Below are 22,404 nucleotides of genomic sequence, written 5' to 3'. Positions count from 1 at the left end.
TAAAGCGACACATTATGCGATTGGAGCATGTCACCAGACGACTGGAAAATCTTGTGGTACTTTCCGCAGATGTGCTCAGTGGTGTTTATCGAACAGAGCTAAATCGTTGTCTGCAACAGACAAACGCCTTCCAAATTAAATTGAAAGCTAGGGCAGCCCAATTAGAAACTCAACAGGACCTCCGGGCCAACAATGCCCAGGCAGAAAACCTAGGAATGGAAACACTAGGCAATGTAGAGAGTGAAAGTCTGGAATTTCCTCAGGAAATAAGGCAACCCGACACACAAGTATCTTTGTGTCACACAAGGCAGGTTCCGCCCATTTCATCAACATCAACATATCAATCACTCCTCACGGTTTCAACCCCTCCCATCTCAGCAGCCACCATTCAAATTCCCTCAGGCATGCATGCTTCTACAGCTCCCATCACCAGTGTCACATTTTCCGGTAACTTGCCTGCAAATCCGCATCCTTTAACACAGCAAAATTTGTTTTTCCCATTCGCCACAAACCAGCCATATTTTAATCCATATTCCCAGTTTCATTCTTTATTGAAATCCGGGCAAGGAACTCCGATCCCTACCATCCCCACCGCGCAAATTGCACATCCTTCACCCCCCCCTCCGCCATCAACGCAGAATCAACCAGAAACAACATTACCAGTTACGCCAAGGGCGGCTGAGTATAGCTGTTATGGGAAAATTGCCCATCCAGTCGAGAGATTACTTGTTGGTTTTCCAGAAACAAGTGGTCTTGACCCAGATAAATTAATCGAATTCGTAAGGCACTTACTTAAAATCAGACAGAAAGGGGGCATTCCTGACAAACAGTTGTTGGAGATAGTTTTTCCCTACACCCAACCACCACTGAGTGAAAGAACGAGTCAAGCAATAGAAAATAGTTACTCTTTTGACAAATACCACGAAGAAATTTTGAATTTTTTTATACCTGCCAGACTTTTGACAAATTACCGTTTGGAATGGTACAACAGGCTACAGCGAAGTAATGAAGCATTGCCGCACTATGTAGCATCAATCAGAGAAGCCGCGGCGGTTCTCAGATTGGGCGTATCAGAGAGCGAAATAGTTAGTTGCATAGTAGACGGACTAAATCAGGCAGAGCGCTCACGCGCTGTTTTCCAGGCTAGGCCACAGAGTTTTGTAGAACTAGATCAACTCTGTATACAGGCCATGAGTTACGAATATGCAGACACTCAGAGAAACAGGTCAGTGAAGTCCGTGGATAAGCATGATTCTCAGGCAGAAACTGCAAATAGTTTTCCATACACGAAACAACAAAATAGCCACCCACAACAGAAAACAAACTACTACAGAAATAATAAGTATGGTTCAAACAAGAACATACAACAACAAACACCTTTCTGTAATTATTGCAAGCAAACAGGACATTACATTGAGCAATGTAAACACAAAAATTTCAAACCAAATTTCAACAAGGCAAAAAACGTGTAAGGCGGTGGCCAGGCAAATTTCTACCTGGTCCACCTAAAACTTCATCCGAGAGGAATTTTTCAGTGCATAATGTGCATACTAACGAATCACAACAACAAAACAAAAATCAACAAAGGCATAACGCAGGAAAACAAAAACACAAGAAAAATAAACGAAAGAAATACACAGAAAAAGACAGGAAACACAAACAAAAGATTATAACACAGCAAATTAATCATAACGAAAATTCTGAGAAATTCACAAGAATTTGCAAAACATGTGTTAGCCTGACTAACAAGGGAAAACGTAAGTGTCACAACATTTTCGGTCACGTCCGAACTGTATTACCATACACTAAAGCAATGTTTGGCAAAAATCAAATTATTGGTCTGATTGATACAGGAGCTACTCGTAGTTTTATTTCAGGCGATTTGTTTAGGGAATTACAGAAGAACAAGCAGGTTCTGAAAACAGAAGTCACGGATGTGCGCTGTTTTACTGCAGCGGACGAACCAATTAGTATATCCAAAGTGGCTATAGTGAAAATCAGGATAGAATTATTCACTTGGAATTTCCCTTTTCTTGTGGCAGAAAACTTAGCCACGCAGCTTATTCTAGGCTCCGACTTCATCGCTAAAACAGGTATTTTAATTGATCTACAAGCAGGAAGTTTTGTATTTAAATTTAATAAAAATCTTGTCATATCATTCGTGGAACCTGAAAATAAAAGGTCAGGACAAGTTACTAATGTTTCTACCAACACTGACGAGAGAAATTCTTTGTCCCTGGATCATCTCGAGCCCAGTAAACAAGTTGCTATTCGAGATTTGTGTAATGAATTTTCAGATGTGCTAACTAAGAAATTAGGTCGAACTAACCTAATTGAATATCAAATTGAATTGACTGATACCACGCCAGTCAAAAGTCACCCTTATCAACTTTTAGGTCCCAAAATGGAAATTATGAGAAAACACGTACAGAAAATGTTAGATAATAAGGTAATAGAACCTTCTAATTCTCCTTTCAGTTCACCTGCATTTCTAGTACCCAAGGGCACGGAACAACGTTTCGTCACTGATTATCGAAAACTGAACAAACAGATTAAAATACCGCAAACACCCCTTCCAGATTTGAACTCAGCCTTTCATTGGTTTAGTAAGGCCAGGTATTTCAGTGTGTTCGATCTCAATTCGGCGTACCATCAGATCCCACTCACGCAAGACTCAAAACCTATTACCGCATTTTGCGTACCTTGGAATCTTTACCAGTATAATGTGGTACCTTTTGGCTTGGCCACAGGTGCTCAAGTACTCACACGACTTCTTGAACAAGTAGTAGGAGATTTTAAATTTAAATTTGTTTACAATTATTTAGATGATCTTGTAATTTATTCAGAAAGTTTTGAGGAACACATCCAGCATCTGACTCTTGTCCTTGAAAGACTGCGCAAGGCAGGCCTCACTGTAAATACAAAAAAGGTAAAATTTGCTGCTTCCGAAATATCTTTTCTTGGACATTTGGTATCACACAAAGGTGTTACAATTGATCCAGAACGAACACAGGCGATCAGGGAATTCAAACCACCTACAGACACAAAGGGCATAGCTCGTTTTATTGGCATGGCTAATTTTTATGCCAAATACATACCAAATTTTGCCGAGCATGCGGCACCTTTGAATGCATTACGTAAGAAAAATACACAATATATTTGGGGTCCTGAACAAGACAAGGCATTTAATTTCTTGAAAGAAGCCATAGCAAATCCACCTGTTCTGCGCATGGCAGATTTTAGTAAACCCTTTATTTTACAAACAGACGCCTCAAGTGTTGCTATAGGGGCGGTATTGTCTCAGGAAATAGATGGTGCCAGGCAACCCATTGCCTTCGCCTCACGTACATTAACTTTTCAGGAGAGGAAAGCATCTTCAGTGTATGAGTTGGAATGTTTAGCAGTAGTTTTTGGTATTGATAAATTCTGACAGTTTCTGGAACATAGGGAATTTCTATTGGAAACTGATAATCAGGCGCTCGCTTGGCTGTTAGCTCACCCTAAACAATTAGGAAAACTTGGAAGGTGGATCACCAAAATTTCTTCTCTCAAATTTAATATTCAACATATTCGCGGTACTCAAAACATTGTGGCTGACACACTTTCTCGAATGTTCGAGAACCCCTCCGAAACAATATCTCAGGAGGAACCTCAGATTTCGTGTCAGGCACTCCTAACCGATTTCCCCTTAGCTTTTCAGGACATACAAACACATCAACAAGCCGACCCATATTTGGCAAAAATAATTGAACAAGTTAAAGCGGGTACAGCTCCGAAATTTTATAAGTTAGCTAAAGGTCTCCTACAAAAACGTACACAACAGTCAAGGCACCTTAAAATTGTTCTTCCACAAAATCTGCGTGATATGATTTTCACATATTACCATAGTTCACCTCTCGGTGCCCATTTAGGTATTTATAAAACCATTCAAGGTATCCGACGCCATTTTATTTGGGAAGGAATGCACCGGGACATTACACAGCGAGTTAAGTTATGTAAGCTATGTGCACTAAGTAAACCTGCACAAAATACACAGTACAGTTTTCTTGCCTCAGAAGTAGCCGAAAGACCTATGCAAAAACTTTTTATTGATTTTGTAGGGCCATTTCCTCGATCCAAATCCGGACACTCTATGCTTCTTGTGGGCATAGATGCCTTTTCGAAATTTGTTTGGCTTATCCCACTCCGTAAGGCTACAGCTGACACCACTGTGCGTGCATTACAAAATCATATTTTTAAAACTTCAGGATTACCGAACATAATTGTATCCGACAACGGAACACAGTTTACATCCAGAACTTTCAAGAACATGTGTTTCTCGCATGGTATACAGCATGTGACAACATCGCCATACTACCCTAAACCCTCGCACGCGGAGAGATTTAATAGAAATCTTCGTTCGGCGCTCATAGCGTTCCACGCGAATGCGCAGGAAAAATGGGACAGTAATTTGGTGTGGTTACAGATGGCATTTAATTATGCCCGACATGAAGGACACAAATCCACCCCATTTGAGATTATGTTTACTTATAAGCCCAACACACCCCTTTCCAATCTTTGGTCTCTCGAAGACCTACTGCCGGATGATCCCAAGGACATCGCGGAGATTTGGAGAAAGGCGCGTAGGAATTTAAATTTGGCTCACCAAACAAGTCAGAGAAGGTACAATAAGTACCGCTCCCCTAACCCCTACAGGGTAGGTGACACGGTAATGTGCAAAGCACACCCGCAGAGGAAGGCCATCGATAAGCGATCGGCCAAGTTATCGTATCGCTGGACTGGACCATTACAGATCCAACGGTTTCTAACCCCAGTGACTGTGAGTCTAGCCGACCCCAGTTCCGGAGAGTATGTGACACGAGCGCACATCTCCCACCTTAAGAAAGCGCATCCGAATTTAAAATAGGAGCGATTACTTTCTCTAAGCCTTGGCATGCCAGATATATATATATATATATATAAGACTCAATAAGGAGTTTAACTGAAGAATACAAAACCTAGGTAGTAACATTAAGTAACAATAAAAATCCATGGTACACCAATCCCTCACTTAGCACGACTAATTCGTTCCTAAAAATGTTCGTGTTAATCGAAATCGCGTATTCTGAAGCATTAGTCCCCATAAATATAAGGCTAAATTATTTAATGTGTTCCAAGATGTGTAGGGAAGTAATCTTTACATAATATAAATGCGTAGAATAATACTTGAAAATGCATATGTCATATCATTTATCTTTTTAAGCCTACCACCGAATACGTTAGATAAAGAAAACATGGCACAGTGTAACGGGAGATAAGTGGTAACATATTTACCGTCAGTCCGCAGGTTGGCTTGCCCGCCCAGGCGTGACCTTCAACACGCGCGCGCGTCTGTCTGCCTGCTGTTGCAAGCAGCTGGATCCTTTGTTATTACGTTTAAAACTTAACAAACTTAAAACACTTTTATGAAATTAAGAACCGGTTTTATATAACTTTAAAACACACAGCCATATGTAAACATTTAATTTGTAATGCACACCTCTTATAAAAGCGGCTATGTAAACAAATCAGTTAACAGATAAACAGATTTAGATTTTCCCTAGAGCACAAACATAACATTAAAATACGGGTACACTCCCTATTTAACGGGGTTGTCGGGGGACATAACTTTTACCCGCGTTGTTGCATAACCGCGATGTTTCGATGTGACCAAGGTCAAAAGGCATAAAACACCGCCTGTGTTCTAATAGGTCGGCAAGCACGCACAGTATAGACGGCCCGCCTTTGTGCGGACTTTGCATCCGCAGTTTCCACTAAACACGGGTGAAAAAATAAAAATAATAAATTTTAAAGATAAATATTAAATGTTGAATTGTTTTTATTTTTCCGCGTGCCGCGCACAGTTTGTCGCACGGCCTACGAGCGCGCCAAACGCCGCCAAACACACGTGCGGCACACAAGCTGCTGCCAGTCTCGTGGTGTCAGCCACAGTATCTGCTTCGTCAGTGTCCGTAAAAAAGTAAGTGCAGTGTGTGCGGTTACACACGATTCTGTGGACAAAGTCTTCTAAAAAGAAAGGCCGTAGTGATACTTCAAACCGAATATGAATCGCAAAGTACCGAGTTTGATTGACAAAATAAAAATTCTAGATTTACTTACAGATAGCTTGTCTTTTGTAGAAGCAGGCCGCAGATACAGGAAAAAAACGATTCTAGCATTCGTACAATAAAAAATAAAGAATTGTATATCGTGTCAAGTGGTTAAACTTTATTATCCATGCTTACAGTAAATTATAAATGGTCACATGTGGGAAACAAAAATTGCGCCAATTTAATTTTAGCGCAATCAGTGACGCCGTATTAAAAACCGTGTTAAACTTTGTCTTTACTTATTTCACCAAACGCTGTGTCAAGTTGCTGAGTGTGTGTGGCTCGGATCGGCAAGTGTTATATTCCCCAGCCTCTGTTTAAAGGTCGGGAGACCGCTACACATAAACATTTCCGGGACTTGTTTACTACCTCACGGCAACAGTGGTACAGTATGGTTCACGTAAATATTGGACCACTGGGAATTCCTGGGCAAAGATTAAAAATACGCTAGCCGATTTACTTTACTATTTAATGTTAAAACATTATACCAAAGTAAAAAGATGAACTTGTATAATACAATGAATTACCCAATAATATTACGTCTGTAGGTTTAAGTTGTAAAAAAACATTTATATACAGATGTCCAGTAAAGTACCAATTATAATTATGGAGAGGAATTTTAAACACCGGACTACCTGATTTTGCCTTGTACGCAGCGACGCTGCTCAGTCAAGTGACTCATGCTCTGCCTGTGTGCTGCGTGAACACATTCCCTCCCCCACTCCCCCTGGTGTTTCTGCCCGCTCTAATCTCTACCTCTCTCCATGTTCTCGGCTAGCCTCTCCCTACCCAGCGCTTGCCGACAACCAAGCCTATCCAACATCAATCCCCAGCCGAGTCACACTGGATAATGTCGCTGGATGGTGGGCTTTATCAGGTCCCCTGTCCGATGCTTCATTTGTGAGATAAAGCGACGTTAAGAACTAGTGTTTCAGAAAATATCACTGGGCTGGATTGGACCATAATTTGAAAACCCTACAAGATAGAGGAATAATGTACGGAGATATCTTGTTTAGAATTTTACTGCGGACATTTTCTACGCATAGGCTTTTTTCTGCCCGATGCTTAGTTTGTTAGTTACAACGCAAAATTATCCTAATCGGCTGTCAACCATTTATTCCATTATTATTATTCATTTCTGACTGGGGGACATGGTTTGACCCGCGATATACCCGATTCTGCGATCAATCGGGGCGCGATATACCGGGAGTTTACTGTATGTACAATATGTACATATACAAAACATAAAAGTTAGTTAAATATTTTCTGGGGTGAAATTAACACTATCATCTTGCTTTTTTTTAAAAAACGTGTCCAATTTCATCTGCTTTGGTTTCTGTACGGTACGGCCTGGGCCCTATTTCATAAAACTCGACAGGCGTGACATATGCGACAATCATGTCAAAATTTACAAATATGTCAATTTGTAATTACAAGTGTACGTTTCATATAAAAAGAGGTTGACAGGCAAAGAATCTTAAATAGCTACAATTAAAAACAACTGTCTCATAAACACGACCGTATGTGACAATTAATTGTAGGTCAAATTTTTTTTGAGTGATGTGGCCAAAATAATTAAACTTACATTTCAAGACAAGCTTATGTTAATTTTCATTAGTTATGTATATTTTGTACCTAATTATTCGTTTCAGTTTTTGTAATAGTGGATAAATATTTGTTGATTTAATTATAATGGAAATGTCAGTGCATGATACAAAGCAAACTCATTGATATGTATATTGCTAAAAACAAAGAAACCACTTAATGTTCAAACACATGTATCAGTTCTTGCAATACTGCAATAGCCTCTGGATCAGCTGCGTCAACATCCTCATGAGCTTCCCCAGTGTCGCCTTCTACATTTTCATTGTTTTCATATGGTTCATACACCTCTGATCCTAGGCGTTTCTCAATGTTATGCACAATTATACAAGACAACATAATGTTACATGCTGACACTGGCTGTATGCTCAGATGATTAAGGCATGGGAACTTCTCTTTTAAAATACCAAGCGAATTTTCCACCAGTCGTCTCGTAGATTTAAAGGCTCGAAGAAAACTTGTAAGAGCATTTGTCCGAGGTATTTGTACTGGGATATTTGGTGTAATAAGCCACTTTTTTAATCCATATCCACTGTCTCCCAGTAATATTGCATGTGGAAATGGTCTCCATCCATTTTCCCACTGTTGTGACAACGATGAACATCGTAGTACTCATGCATCATGTACTGAACCGGGCCACCGAGCACTGGCATACAAAAATTCTAGGTTAGGTCCACACACTACCATTATATTGATTGAATGGTTGCCATTCCTGTCTACAAATGAGACTTCATTATCATGTGGGGCATCTATCTTGATCAATGACCCAACAACAACTCCAGCAACCCTTGGAATGTTTGCTACACTCATGAAAAGCTGTGGAATTGCTTGGCCAGATTCAGTTGGCCAGTGAACCTCTTCTCCAAGAAAGGTGTGAACCAGTAAGTGACATAACTTATTTACACATCGGTGGATAGTGGCTTTTGATAAGCCATGTGCATCTGCATTTACATGATATTGTGCTCCTGTGCCCAGCCAATGCAATGCGCACAAAAGTTGTTCTTAAACAGTAAGAGCATGATTTATTTTTGTTTCTGTCCGCAAATGTTGCCCTAACCTATTTATAATGTATTCAGCTGTTACCTTGCCAACGCGGAATTTCTCTTTGAAGACAAAGTCACTGAAATTGAAGGTTAGGTTAATCTGTGGCCTAAAAACTCTTCGAACTCGTCTTTCTCTTTCTTCATCACTCCCGCTACTGCTACTGCTGCTACTACTGTCCATTATGTCCAATCACATCAAATTAACCCAATATTTTAACACACTATTGCACTGCTGTTATTACCAATCATTAGGTGACACTTAATGGTTTACCTGTCACTTCCACTCTGACAATTCTACAAATTTGTAAAATTGTTACATACAATTTACATATCTGCGTTTCATAAAACAGTATTACCTGTCAGATGTGACACATTTGTCACATTTTTACCTGTCAGCTTTAAACTTTTATGAAACAGTTATATGTCAAATTGTCATACATTTATACATATTTGTCGTGACATATGTGTAGACTTGTCAAATTTTATGAAACGAACATATGTCGAATTGTAAATATGTCTGACAATTCATTGTCACCTGTCACCTGTAGAATTGTAACGTTTATGAAATAGGGCCCTGGTCTGCGGCCGGGCATCAACAGTACGGCCCGGTGTTTGTTTATCTGCGTGCGCATCTCTTTCCCCTCGAATTCCATACCTGATGTCGCGTCGTTTCCGAGATTTTTTTTAGCCTGTGGCGATTTCGTGCTAACTGAAATTTACAGACGTGCTATTCGAGACTAGGGCAGTAAAATTTACATCGTGCTAACTGAATTCGCATTAAGTGAAGACGTGCTATGCGAGGGATTGGTGTACTAGTTTGTAAGAAACCTAATATAAGGTGTTAGTTTAAGTGGCCACTTAAGTTAATAATTTTATTTAAGATAATGAATTTAATCATGTTAGTCATTAAGAATGTGCACATTAGTTCATAAGAGTGTTTAATATTTTTATTTTGTGTTTTAGCATGTAAGTAGTAGGATACAGGCGAACCTGGTAACTCGTCCTACTGAAGTTTTTGGTTTCTTGTTTTTGCTTTCCCCTAAGCTCCGCTTTAACGCGGGGGAGTATGTGCCGTGTATTAGAGATTTAGGCACGTTTTATTTAAAATTTTGTAATCTTAAATATTTTTTGGAAATATTATTTTTTTTTTTCTCTCTCTCATCTTATTTTCTTTACGGCCAGGCCCTCAGCCTCTGTTCTCAGAGGCGAGCTGTTTTTCTTTCCCAGCCTCATGCTAGGCTAGCATTCTGGCTAATATTTCTCCCGCCTCCAGGCACGTCGGAGCCGGTAACGTTATTTCTTCGCGGGTCTTCTTTTGCCTATAGCAGCTTGTGAAGCAGTGCTGAGCCCTGCTAACTCTGTCACGAATCGGTATAAGGTTCACTAGCAGCAAGACACGACAGGAGGATCCCGTGGGCCTTGTGTCCCACAGACCATGCGTTTTTTGAAGCCACCCCCCGCCTGCTCACCCACCCTCTCTTCTCAGAAGTTGCTAGGAGCGACGACCGCTCGGGTACGTTCCGAAGTCAAGGCCATCTCAGGCTTGACAGCCGCAGTTACGATTCTGCACCTTAACGACACCTAGCGACGGCTGTGGTAACTAATGCCACTTGTGAGGCGTCGGCAGCGCCGACACTACCGCGCTCGCGCGGAGGTAACGACAACCTTTCCCCTCCTTATGTCTCAGGCCGCTAGGTGGCACCACTGGTTACTCCATTAACCCCCTAGCTTGACACTCTCGTCGGTCACTAGTCGATTTATTAGTACTTCCTCTCGCCACCAAAAGATAGCACCTCAGTCGCGCAGTCATTCCAGTAAGATCTATTTTTTTATGCCGGACACCTTCGGGTGGGCTCGGTAATTTTCGGCCCAGAGCCTAACCCCCCTCCCATTCTCTAGAGACCCCGCGCTTATGATATTCTGGTGATATCCCGCTCTGAACTTACTTCGGTGCGCGCCTCCTGACTGACTGGTACCGTTTGTATCTGCGATCTTCTGCGAATCATCGACATCGTATATTATGTAGTCTTCTCAGACTAAAGGGATGGAGTCCCTAGCTAAAATTATTAACCAGTCAGTAGTTTAGTTGAAAGTAGAGAAACTTAGTATTTTTATATAAATTATTTTTTTAATTAATCATGATGACTTCCGTGGCTACCGCGAATCGTGGTTCGAGTTTGCGGAGACGAGACGCTCTCTCCTGAGCGCCAGGACCAACACCCTGTTTTGGTAAGTCTTGACGTCATCCCCCCCCCCTTTAATTTCCCTCTATTGGCCTTTTGCGCCATTTAAGTATAATTGTCTGGAAACAGGTCTAATTCTTTGGAATTTGGACTTTTGTTTCAGACAGGGTTCCAAGTTTGGGGCAACCAAAATCCTCTGCCAGAACCTCTGGAGTCGGTTCCTGCGCAGAATCCAACATCATTAGGCCTACTACCTTGATCACCGTCTACCTACAGCCCCGGGTGTTACCCGCATTATTCTATCTTTTTATTCACGAACCCAAGATTAGTGTAACCCAGTTAAGACAGCGGACAGTAAAAAGCAGTTCGAGGAGAAGAAATTTATATTATGTTTTGGAAGGACTATATGTACAATCTTTAAAGTTACCTATGTTAATTTCATTCTTGTTTTTAAATATTTTAATTTTTGTTATACATTCAGGGCCGGCCCTATCGTAAATAACGTTAAGGAATATCATATAATAAGTGTAACTGTGAGTTATGTAAATAAGATCACTTATCAATGAAAATCAGTCTTTACTAAGGAAAATTTAATCTATCAAAAAAAAGAACAATGATTAATAAAATAAGGAAGTCTATAGACGTAACAGTTGTTTTTATTTATTTAATATATAATAACGATCCTTTTACTCCCAAGTATTTGTAGGGAGTCCCTAAATTTTCTTTGTTTACTCCTAGTGTCGCCTCTGTTGTTGACTTTTATAGTTATTAATTGAGGGCCCCAGTAATCAAAGCTTCCAAATTTTTTAACCTTATTATTTAATTATTCTTTAAGACACTTGGGGTATTACAGTGTATTAATTATTACATTTACCGGTATTACAAATAGTTAATACGTAGAATGACCACTTCTTAAGTTGTTGCGAAATGTGAACCACAGTTAAAGAAAATACATTAGGTTTGAAAATCATGTTTTATATTTAATATTTTACAAGGAATTCAAAATAATTGTGACATTAACTCATTCAGTATAATATATCATACAAAATAGAAAAATGAGAAGAAAAACCATAGGCTATAACTGATAGTAGAAACACAGTTTATATCAGCATAGAGACCAAAAGACACGTATATTACTACAACATACAAAACAAATAAATAACTATAATCAAAATAAACAACTATAATCAGTTCTTCGGAATTCATTGTAAACAATATTTTAAAAGGTATGTCTCCACAGAATTAAAATATAAACTTCAGATAAAATTATAACCTTATATAAAACTCATGTACAGTTACTTCCAAAAAAAAATTTTTTTTTCTTTCGTTTAACTTAATGTTTTCGATGTTAGAACAAATTTGAACACAACAGAACATTTTATGGCAATCGTCTAGAGTTTCAAAGAACAAAAATATCTTACTTCAATTATATTTACATTCATTTATCCCTTGCTTTTTCCGGGTCAGTTTTTGACGTCTCGATTGCTGTTTCTCTGCCAAGCTTCTTTCAGCTTCCAAAATGTAGTCTGGTTCTCTAATGGCTCTGTCTATGCTTTGATTTGGCACCACTATCTCAGGCAGAAAACACCTACGATAAAATCTAGTCAGTTTCGCAACATTTCTGTTTCCCGCATGAGCTCATCTCTTTCTACTCTTTCTACTTGTAAATTCTGACGAACAACAGACATTACCATGAAGTAACAGTATTCGCGCTATGTATGTTTAAAGTCCCTTGCAGCTCATAAAAATAAAGGTCTGAACGTTTAAGAATTAAACTTCCGTTTCATTCACACGTGGAAAAAAAAACTTTCTTTTTCTTATTGCAGTTTCTTGGAGCCCTTGGTCAACTGCAGAAGGCACACACTTGATTTCAACAATCACATTTTCTTCGACCACAAGTCCGTCAGGGCTAGCACTGAAATATCCGTATTAGAGATCCAAAAATAAACCACACTTCTGTACAACTAATCCGGTTTGTGCTTGAAAGTCTGAATGGAAATATGCTCATTGCGACCACCGTACTCCATTGCCAGTGTAAGTAGGTAACTGTTTAACATGATTTGAACAGGACATAGATTTTTCCGGCGACAAACAACGCCGAAATTACTGACTTTTAACCACACACGTCTCATCTTGTGTCATAGCTCACAATCAGCTAGCATTTTTGTTCGTTTCACGATATTAGTTCTTTCTCCAAAAGTGACTTGCAGCGATTCAATGTAATCAACATTAATTACACAAGTTGTTTTGTCACAGAAATAATACTCCTAAATATACTAACTTGTGCACCTGTTAGATGTCCGACATGCAATTATAACATGACAATAATATACATTTTTAATACTATTCATTACTATTAAATAAAAATAAACGTTAATTATATAACGTTTTTCAGTCACATTATAGTAAATATAAGACGTGTGTATAATCACAATGGCAGTCCATCGGTGAGTGGGCAAAGGCGTCACCGAAACTCTGAAATTCTAATTTATTACTACTTTTAACATAAATTGATTTTTACATTAAATTAAAATTTTTAATAAAATGTTTGTTTTACATAGATGTATAAAATAAATTATACATAGTAAAATTTAAAAATGGAATAACATAAAGCATATTTTACAGAAATATTTCGGGATTGTTTTCTCAGTTTCTGTTTTATAATCTATTGTCGCTAACAATAAGTGCCAGCATGTAAAATTGACAGAAAAGATTACAAAAAATTATAGACAAAATTGCATCCTAATAAAAATTATATTTATAGCTGCATATAAAAATCAAAATTGCCCCGCATGCATCCGCAATTTTATAGCTAACATTTCCACTAGAACAAATGTGTAATGTATCATTAATACATTTTCAAACTATAGGCTTATTTTTACGCATAAAAGGAAACGTTAAATTCGTTTGAAATGTTTTTAGAGCAAATATATTTATCAACTCTTACAAATGTTAAAAATTAATTTCCAGGATTCAGTTTTCAATATTATTTTAAAAGTTTTACAGTAGGTCACATATAAATGTCTCATATCCGTGTATGTATAATAATATATAACACATGTACATACTTTTTATTTTTAGCAGTACGTGCCAGAAGCATTTTCTTTTTTTGCGGATTTATTTCGCTTTGATAATTGTGGCCGTTTCTTGAGACATTTTGTGCTGCCGATAATCGCACACTGCGTACCAAGACTTGATAAATTTCTTTGAATAAGTCACACGTAGTCGAGCGTCACACTAATACTAAACAAGAGAGAATGAGTGACCTCGGTGAGATGCTGGCATCAAACACCATTCCCCATCCCTTCCCCTCATGCAAGGTAGCCGAGGGCGCAACTAGCCACGGGCCTCAACGCCATAAAAAAAATTTATTGTAAAAATTTCTAATTTACAGAATGTGAGTGTCGCTAGATTTTTTTTATCTACTCAGGTCTACCAATAATATCAAAGTTTGAAGAAAAACCTTCATAATGTAATAGTTTGTGCATCTTCAGAAACATTTGCATTTTCAGGAGAAGCCGAAACCTAAAGATAGCAAAAGCTATTCTATGTTATTTTTTAAACTCGTTATTAAAATAAAATTTTATCAAGTATGTGTAGATATTCAGATAGGAATTTGAGATCTGTGTCACAATAAATGTGAAGTTAAAAATTTTAATAAACATTTGGTTTGGACAGGATTGTTTCGATGAAGCGTCGGTGTGCATAACATTGTGACATAAAATCCTCCTAAATTATATACGAAAAAAGACCACAGAAAAAGCTATTTAAAAATTTAATTTGTGAAGACGAACTGCGCGAGCACAATTTATACTGTATTTAATACATGCCATCATGCTATCCGTTTTTGTTTTATTTGCTGTCCTGTAAAGAGTTAAACACTAACCAGTGAAGTTGTAAATGCAGAACTGTCACTACCCCGCGCGCAAGGCGTGTCCGTCTCCCTGGCTCACAGTCGCGAGGGGTGGGTGACCTTCCAGGAAGGAGCTGGCAACATGGCAGCGTGTCTCCGCCACCTCGCGCGTCATCCTCACCCCCCTGCCACACCCTCACCCACAACCATGTGCTGGGCCTCGCAGCCTCAATGTATCCATTACAAATAACCATGCTGTGTCTTTGTTTTTAGAGATAGAGTATCAGCCTCGCTGACTTTTTTAAAGAATTCAACTCATTTAAGGTTCCAGTACAGCCGTTTAAGCAATTAAATGAATAGCCTGAAAACTATGATACTTTGAATATTATATCACATGATATCACCATCTTTAAATAAAAAATTAAAACTTTTAAAGCTATAGCGCTATTAAGGTCTTAAAAATCTACAACATGGTTTTTGTTTGACGCCGTTATCACAAAAATTGTGGAAATCGCGCGGGAATTTGTTTTGCATGTAAATGCCTATCCCGCAGCCGGAGTGAATTTGGTTGAAGCCCGGCCTTAAAAAACAAATTGTGAAATCTGCATCAACGCATAGGTATTAAAATGTAAGCTATAAACTATTATTTCTAAGAAACCAGTTGAAATATAAAGACGCTGTTTTCAAAGGTAAATACAGGAGCATCTCTAGTTTTTTAAAAAAAGTTTTTTTAATTTTATTATTATTTTCCAGAAAAATCATGACATAAGAAAATTACCACAAACAATGTTTGCAAATAAATTCCTTTTTTTACTGAACCTGCACACACATCATTTATTTTTTAAGACTTTCATAACAGCCAAAATTTGTTGGCTATGAGTGCAACTCAGTTCAGGAGAAGGGAGATAGGAAATCGGGAGAAAGTAATTATCGGATGTCGCAGCTTTTTGGAACGGAAAGAAAAAAATAGGAAAACATGGTTTTCATACAATACACGCGTCCCTAAATTTACCCTGAAGGGATGGTTTCTTAATTCCTACTAGTTTGTGAAAAATAATAGTTTAAAGGTTACGTTACTATTCCAGCATAGGACATCGCGAAAAGTAAATAAAAATGGAAAATATGTTTTTTAAGTATTAGAGACTTCCTTAAATATACCCTGAAAACATGGTTTCTTAATTCCTACTGGTTTGTGAAAAATAAGAGTTTAAAACTTACATTAAAAATACCTATGTTTTCACACTGTCATAGCCAGTCATTGTTTACCCGCAATCATGTATCTTTTTGTTTAGCACAACTGTAGCCAACTATGGAAAATTAAAAATACGCTAATTCTTTCATTTCATATAGGTACTGAAGTTTATCCATGCATCCTGAAGGCTTGATCCTGATAGCTTGAGTATGATGGCTTAATCCTGTGTTACATGATGCTTGCTGTTTTACTTCAGTATGTCTGTAAATCCTGTACACCTATCCCTCACTTAGCATGTCTTCAGATTGCTAGGATACATTTAACGCAATATTAATTTTACTGCCCCAGTCTTGAATAGCACATCTGTAAATTTCAGTTCGCACAAAATCTCGGCAGGCAAAAAAAAGTCGAGCACGACGCCACGAAGTCTGTTTCAACTTCTGTAAACAACAGATGTGCCGTGGGATACAGTTAGCCAAACAAGGGAGGAAGAGATGCGCGCGCAGGTCTGTCTACGCTATCGGCTGTTGTACAAACATCAGCTATGGAAAGTTAAATTGCGGCTATGGAATGTAAAGGAGCAAATGTTTTTACGTTCGCGCGTATGCCACCGTGCCGTACCGTTGTCGCCTGGCACAAACCGGGCCGTGAACTCAGTCTAGCCAGTGGCAGGGAATTCACTCAAACAAAAGCAAAGTCTGCCCATTCAGCTGCCGGTAACTGTACGTGCTTGATCACTCATAATGCATCGTGTTCAAGTATTTGAGACAAAACTAGAAGTATTACGGCACGAAGACCGTCGTGAAGACCACGCTAATGTTGGTTGCACTTTAGTTTTAAGCAAGTCAACTGTGCGCACAATCGTACGAAATAAGAACTCTTACCAAAAGTTTATACAAGTCTGATGCTGTTGTTTGTATTAGCGGGAATATGTTTGACATTAGATACCGGAACAGAAATGAACAGATGATTCACATGGAAAAGGTTGTTAAATGAATGTTGTAAAAAAAAAATAATCATTGGCTTGACAGGATTGGTGTGAACCAAGTGGTGATACGCGAATAATCACTTTAATTTTTGATAAATTAAAATGTAATTATCAGGACAGTAATATCGGCTTCACTGTCAATAAAGGATGGTTTGGAAAGGTACGCGACGTGAGTTGAAGGTCACAACCGGGCAGGCAAGTCAGCCAGCTGACTGACGATAAAGTACATAACCACGTATCTCCCGTTACGCGGTGTCGTATTTGTCATACAAAGTGCGATGGGAGGCATATAAAGATATATGGTGTGACATACTTATAGTTGAGTGTTTTTTCAACGCATTTATATTACGTAAAGTATATTTTCCTACACAATTTTGGAACACATCAAATAAATTAGCCTGCTATTTATGGAAACTAATGCCTCAGAATACGCGATTTCGAATAACACGAGCATTTATAGAAACAAATTAGTCGTGCTAAGTGAGGGATAGGTTTACATTAAAAAAGTCAGATAATAATGAATTATAATGGTAAGTCTAAACTTTTATGTGCAGTATCTTCGGAGATACTGAACTAAAACAGCAAGCATCATGTACCACATGATCAAGCCAAAAGGATCATGCCTCCAGGATCAAGCCTTTAGGATCCAGGGATAAACTTGGATACATGAAACACCAGTGGTAACTAATACAGTATATACGATGGCTGTAATCAAAGAATTCCCTGAAAAGCCCGCCAAATTCAATGTGTCAGCTACTTCAATGCAGTCATATTCCGCACAGAAAATGAACGACGTTAACAAATCAATTCAAATTTTAGGCTCTCATTAGACTCATTCATTACAACTTGACTCAAAATAGTACATACTTTAAATGCACTGTAACAAAAACTTTATGTACCTAATACAATTATTTATTCTAATAAAACCACAAACATGAAATAAAAGCATTACAAATTCCTTACAATTGCAATACAGGTGTTGTTTAGACAAATTATTTATTACATCACCACCTACACTAATTAAAAGTTCTCTAAAAAAATTTTTAAAAACCCACAGAGGTAAACATAAACAATGAATGTCAGCAATTGCACGAATACATAGGTATTGTAATATAAGCTGTTAACTGTTATTTTTTTCCCAAACCAGTAGGAATTAAGAAACCTTCCTTGCAGGCTTAATTCAGGAACATCTCTAGTACATGGAAAACAGATATTCCTATTCATCGCGGGTAAACAATGAATGGCGGCGGCAGCGTAAAAGTAAAAGTATTGTAATGTAGGAAATAAAATATTAATTTTTTCACAAACTAGTAGAAATTACAAAACCATACCTTGGGGAAAATTTAGGGACGTGTGTAGTGTGTGAAAAAAACATGTTTACCAATTATTTTTCCTTCCGTTCTAAAAAGCCGCAACATCCGACTTCTGCTGCAGATCGGTAGTCACATGACTGGCCGCCTAGCCAATCAGACACACTGACAGACTGTCAGCACTGAAGAACATTAGCTCTTTGTTGCAGAGCCTTAAAATTAATTTCAGACATGTGAACACAACTCAAGAATCTCAATACTAAATACTGTAGAATGCTAATGGTAAACTGATGCTACTGCGAAACAATGGTAAGTGTTTAAATGGTCCTTAAACACCCGAAGCTCTGCACAGTACGAGCCAAAACACAACGTTGTGTATCTAAATGAAATCACTCAGCTTGGCATGTTTTTACTAAGATGCATAAATGTAATCAAACCTTTGATCAATGCCCAAGGTCCCAGCGAAGTCTCTTTCCCAAGGTTTAATAGGAGTAAGCTTAGTCATTAGTCTGCATTATCTAACAAATTCACTATTCATCGGCTGTATCATTTCAAAATATCAAAATAAAATTGTACACGCTCAAACAAAATACGGGAGACCATGGAAAAAATTGCTCAGTTCAAAAAAATGCTTGACTAATATAATAACTCTTCCAACGTGTCGTATTTACATTTTTTAAAATCCATGAATTTACATTTTTCACTTTTGCCATATCAATCCAAAGATAATATCCTGTAACAAAAAGAGGCAGTGAGCAACCCAATAAGAACCTTACCTATGTTCGCAATGGCTGTACCAGGTATAAAGCATACACCCGAATGCGAACAGTTTCATTACGGTGCTGCACTATATTGCACCAAAATAAAGCTTGATGAAAACGAAGCAAAGAAGCTGTGGGTAATGTCTATGGACTGTTCTATGTTTTTCGTTTTTGGTAGTGTTTATCATAGGTATTATTAGATTTATTAAAGAACTTATGTCGAACTTGATTTAGCACCATTATAGTACTAAGTAAAGTTATATTCACTCTATCAAGGTAATATATTGAAATTCTTATTGATAAGCTATTTTTCATAGTGAATTTTTAGGTTATAAAATATATGTTATTATCTATATTTGATAGTTGTTTTTTTTCTCGGTCATAAGTAGAGTATAAATAATTGTTTGAGTGATGTTACTTTCAAATCATCTGCAGCCAAGAATTGAATTGTTGGGCACAAGCCCAGTGGTTGGGTTTCCTTGTACTTCCCTGAACTGTACCACATTCCAGTTTTTTCCCCGTTTCTGTTATTCCTCTCTAAAAAGGTTTCTGGAGTTCTCTCTTCTATTCATATATTTTCTTCTCTTTACCCTGTGATTCAGCTTTTCCCATCCTTCCACCCCACTTAATTTACGGAACAGCCTTACTAACCTCTCCGTCCGCCTTCTATCTTTTAGACTTTCCCATCCCATCTTTATTGATTTTGAAAAGGTGTTTGATAGGGTCTAGCTCAGGAGGCTGATGGTAAAGGTGGAGAAATTGGTAAGGTACAGCAGGGCAGTTAAGTTGGATGAGAGAGTTTTTTAGGGATAGGGATCAGTGAAAGAAGGGGGAAAAGATATTATTGAAGGAGGGGGAAGTGATGTCAGGGGTTCCGCAGAGGAGTGTTATGAGGCCCTTCTATTTATTATTATGATGTACAATATTGGAGAGGAAATGGGAAGTAAACTGTGGATGTTTGCAGATGACTGTGATGCATGAAGCATTGTGGGAAGGGCAACACCTGAAAGGTGATTTGAACAGGCTAGAGTGCTGGTCAAAGAAAAATGGGATGGTGTTAAATGTAAACAAGTTGAAAATGGCTAGGTTTCGAAGGAGGAGAACAGAATTAAAGGAGTTTATTGCTGGAAGGTGCATGAGATAGATACAGGAGGCAGAAGATTGCAAGTACGTGGGAGTAACCCTACAGAACAACCTGTGATGGGGAAGCAGGTACATTGGGTGATAAAGAAGGGGTAGAGAGGACTGGGGTTGATTGGCAGGCAGGACATTTAAGGGCAAAGAACAAAGGCAAAAGCGTACTCTGCGTGGTAAGTCCTACGATGAAGTGTGCTGCAGCGATTTGGGACCTTTATGTGGTGATGGAAATAAGAGAGCTGTAGAAGGTATAGTGCAGGGCATAGAGATAGCTAGGGAATATGTGGAGGACAAGTGAAAATCTAGGAGCTGGGGTGGGAAACCCTTCAGGGGAGAAGGCGGGTAGAAAGGCTAGTGAGACTGTTCAAAGTACCTAATCATGGTGAAGGAGGGTTAGGGGAAGCTGGGAGATAGGTTATGCAGAGGTTGATAGGTACAGAGGGAGGGAAGACCATGAGTGGAAGATACATAGGCAATAGTCCAGTTAAATTAGCTATCAACCTCGGAATGAGAGATAATAAGATGAATTTTTGTATATATGTACCTTCATTTTGGCGTTTTAAAAGTTGTCTCAAAAGTCTCATAAAATCTTGTGTTTGCGTCGTAAATTATTCAAAGTCAAAGATTTAAAAAAAAAAAAAAAAAAAAACTATTTTTTGCGATTATCTCGGTTTATATTGCTCCAATGGTGTTGACATCTATTATAAAAATTGTATAGCATAAAATTTGAGACAAATTTTATTTGAAACATTTTTTCATGCACTCAATCGTTTTTGTGATAGAGGGCGGTGTGCGCGCAGTGCTTAGCCATACGTACTATAGTGCAAGGTCAACCGTGAATATCTGTGAATACTACCTTGAATTTTGAATTAAGTTATTTGTATTATTTGTCAGTTAATAAATTGTATTTAATAACATTTTACATATTTTTAATATATTCATTTAATAATACTTACCTACTTTATGTAATTAAAAACTTATTAGGCTAAATGAAATACTTATTGTAGGTATATCTTAATTTATTGAAAGTAGATTATAAGTAGAAAAATTTTATACATATAAATCCTTTCAGTTCTATATTCTTTTGTCGCAAAATAATTCAATCAAATTGTCCACAATTTGTGTCCAATTTGTATCAAATTGTGTCCACAAATTTAGTTCTGCATTACTACATTTGCAAATGAATTTACAAATGAATTTAACTTTGCTATGATTGCGTTGGTCATATAATTTTTTTACAAACAGTTTCTTTAGTTCCAAATCATTATATTTATGTGCACTGTGGATTCGTTAGACAGATAGCGAAACATTGCTATGTTCCACTTAAGTGTTTCATGTCTGTTTTTACATTTCGTCATCAATGTGGAACGAGCCTAACAGGAAAATTGAGTGTTGAGGGGAGTAAAGGGGAGACTCACAGGCCATTGGTAATGATTGGGAACAGGGTGGGACTGTTGGAGGTTACGAAGGGGGAATGTAGACTACAGAAAGTGTTCCACAGGGGAAGAAGGTGACCATGAGAGGTATTTGCATATGGTGGGGATGAGAACGAACTGAGAGAAGCACTGGCGCGATCAGGGAGGGATTGGAAAGAGTGGAATGGGCAGATGTTGGAAGTTACGGAGGTGAGAGTAAGGGAGAGGCTGCAGAAGAGGATGTACGGAGTTGGATGCAAGAGGAGTGGGAGGCTTCTGGCGACAGGACAGTAGCCCAAATAAAAGACAAAAGACAAATTATAATTAAATGTTTTACTTCCTTTACTTGCATCTTTTGACATCATTGGCCAATTTGCATTCTAAGTGTCTTAGTTGTTGCTTCAGTTTGTGCTTTAAAATGATTATTTTTTTAATTGTTTTGTCTAGGGTTTTTTTTTTTTTTTGTTTGTTACAGAATGGCCATCTTTTCCGAAAAACCACAAGCATAAAATGGAAAATGGATGAACTACTTTTCCATTTGTCTCAGAGATTAGATAGTCTGCAGGTAGGTGTTTATATTGTTTGAAATATACTTAATTTTTAATTTTGTAAAGATTACTAAAGCTGATACTGGAATACTGTGTATATAACACTTAAACTGTTTTTAAGATGTAAATTATTTATCAAATCCAGGTCTGCAGGTTATTATATCTAGTACATATTTTAAGAACCATTACATTATGTTGTAATTTCAGTAAATGACTGATAATTTTTTCCTATATTTTAAGTTTA

The 22,404-nt window shown here is 38.0% G+C and overlaps 2 protein-coding genes across 14 annotated transcripts in view; one reads left to right on the top strand and one right to left on the bottom strand.

Moving 5' to 3' along the window:
* Positions 1-19,037, bottom strand: part of LOC134528106 (peroxisomal membrane protein PEX13) — a 45,011-nt gene extending 25,974 nt beyond the window's left edge. Inside the window, exon 1 of the mRNA XM_063361381.1 lies at positions 18,737-19,037. Within this exon, the coding sequence (XP_063217451.1) occupies positions 18,737-18,804 (68 nt within the window). The 5' untranslated portion in view covers positions 18,805-19,037. The remainder of the gene's footprint in view (positions 1-18,736) is intronic.
* Positions 19,038-19,171: 134 nt separating this feature from the next.
* Positions 19,172-22,404, top strand: part of LOC134528104 (reticulon-4-interacting protein 1 homolog, mitochondrial-like) — a 79,921-nt gene continuing 76,688 nt past the window's right edge. For 11 of the 13 annotated variants that reach the window (XM_063361368.1, XM_063361367.1, XM_063361366.1 and 8 more), the window contains exons 1-2: positions 19,190-19,336; positions 22,088-22,177. In XM_063361368.1, coding sequence (XP_063217438.1) covers positions 22,130-22,177 — 48 coding nt within the window. In that variant the 5' untranslated portion in view covers positions 19,190-19,336; positions 22,088-22,129. Of the gene's footprint in view, positions 19,337-22,087; positions 22,178-22,404 lie in introns of all 13 variants that reach the window. The other 2 variants (XM_063361369.1, XM_063361377.1) reach the window with 1 other exon arrangement.

This window comes from Bacillus rossius, chromosome 1 (genome assembly GCF_032445375.1).
Source record: "Bacillus rossius redtenbacheri isolate Brsri chromosome 1, Brsri_v3, whole genome shotgun sequence".
In the NCBI taxonomy this organism is placed as follows: Eukaryota; Metazoa; Arthropoda; class Insecta; order Phasmatodea; family Bacillidae; genus Bacillus; species Bacillus rossius.
Note: the sequence above shows the minus strand (reverse complement) of the source record. Positions and strands in the feature narration are given on the sequence as shown.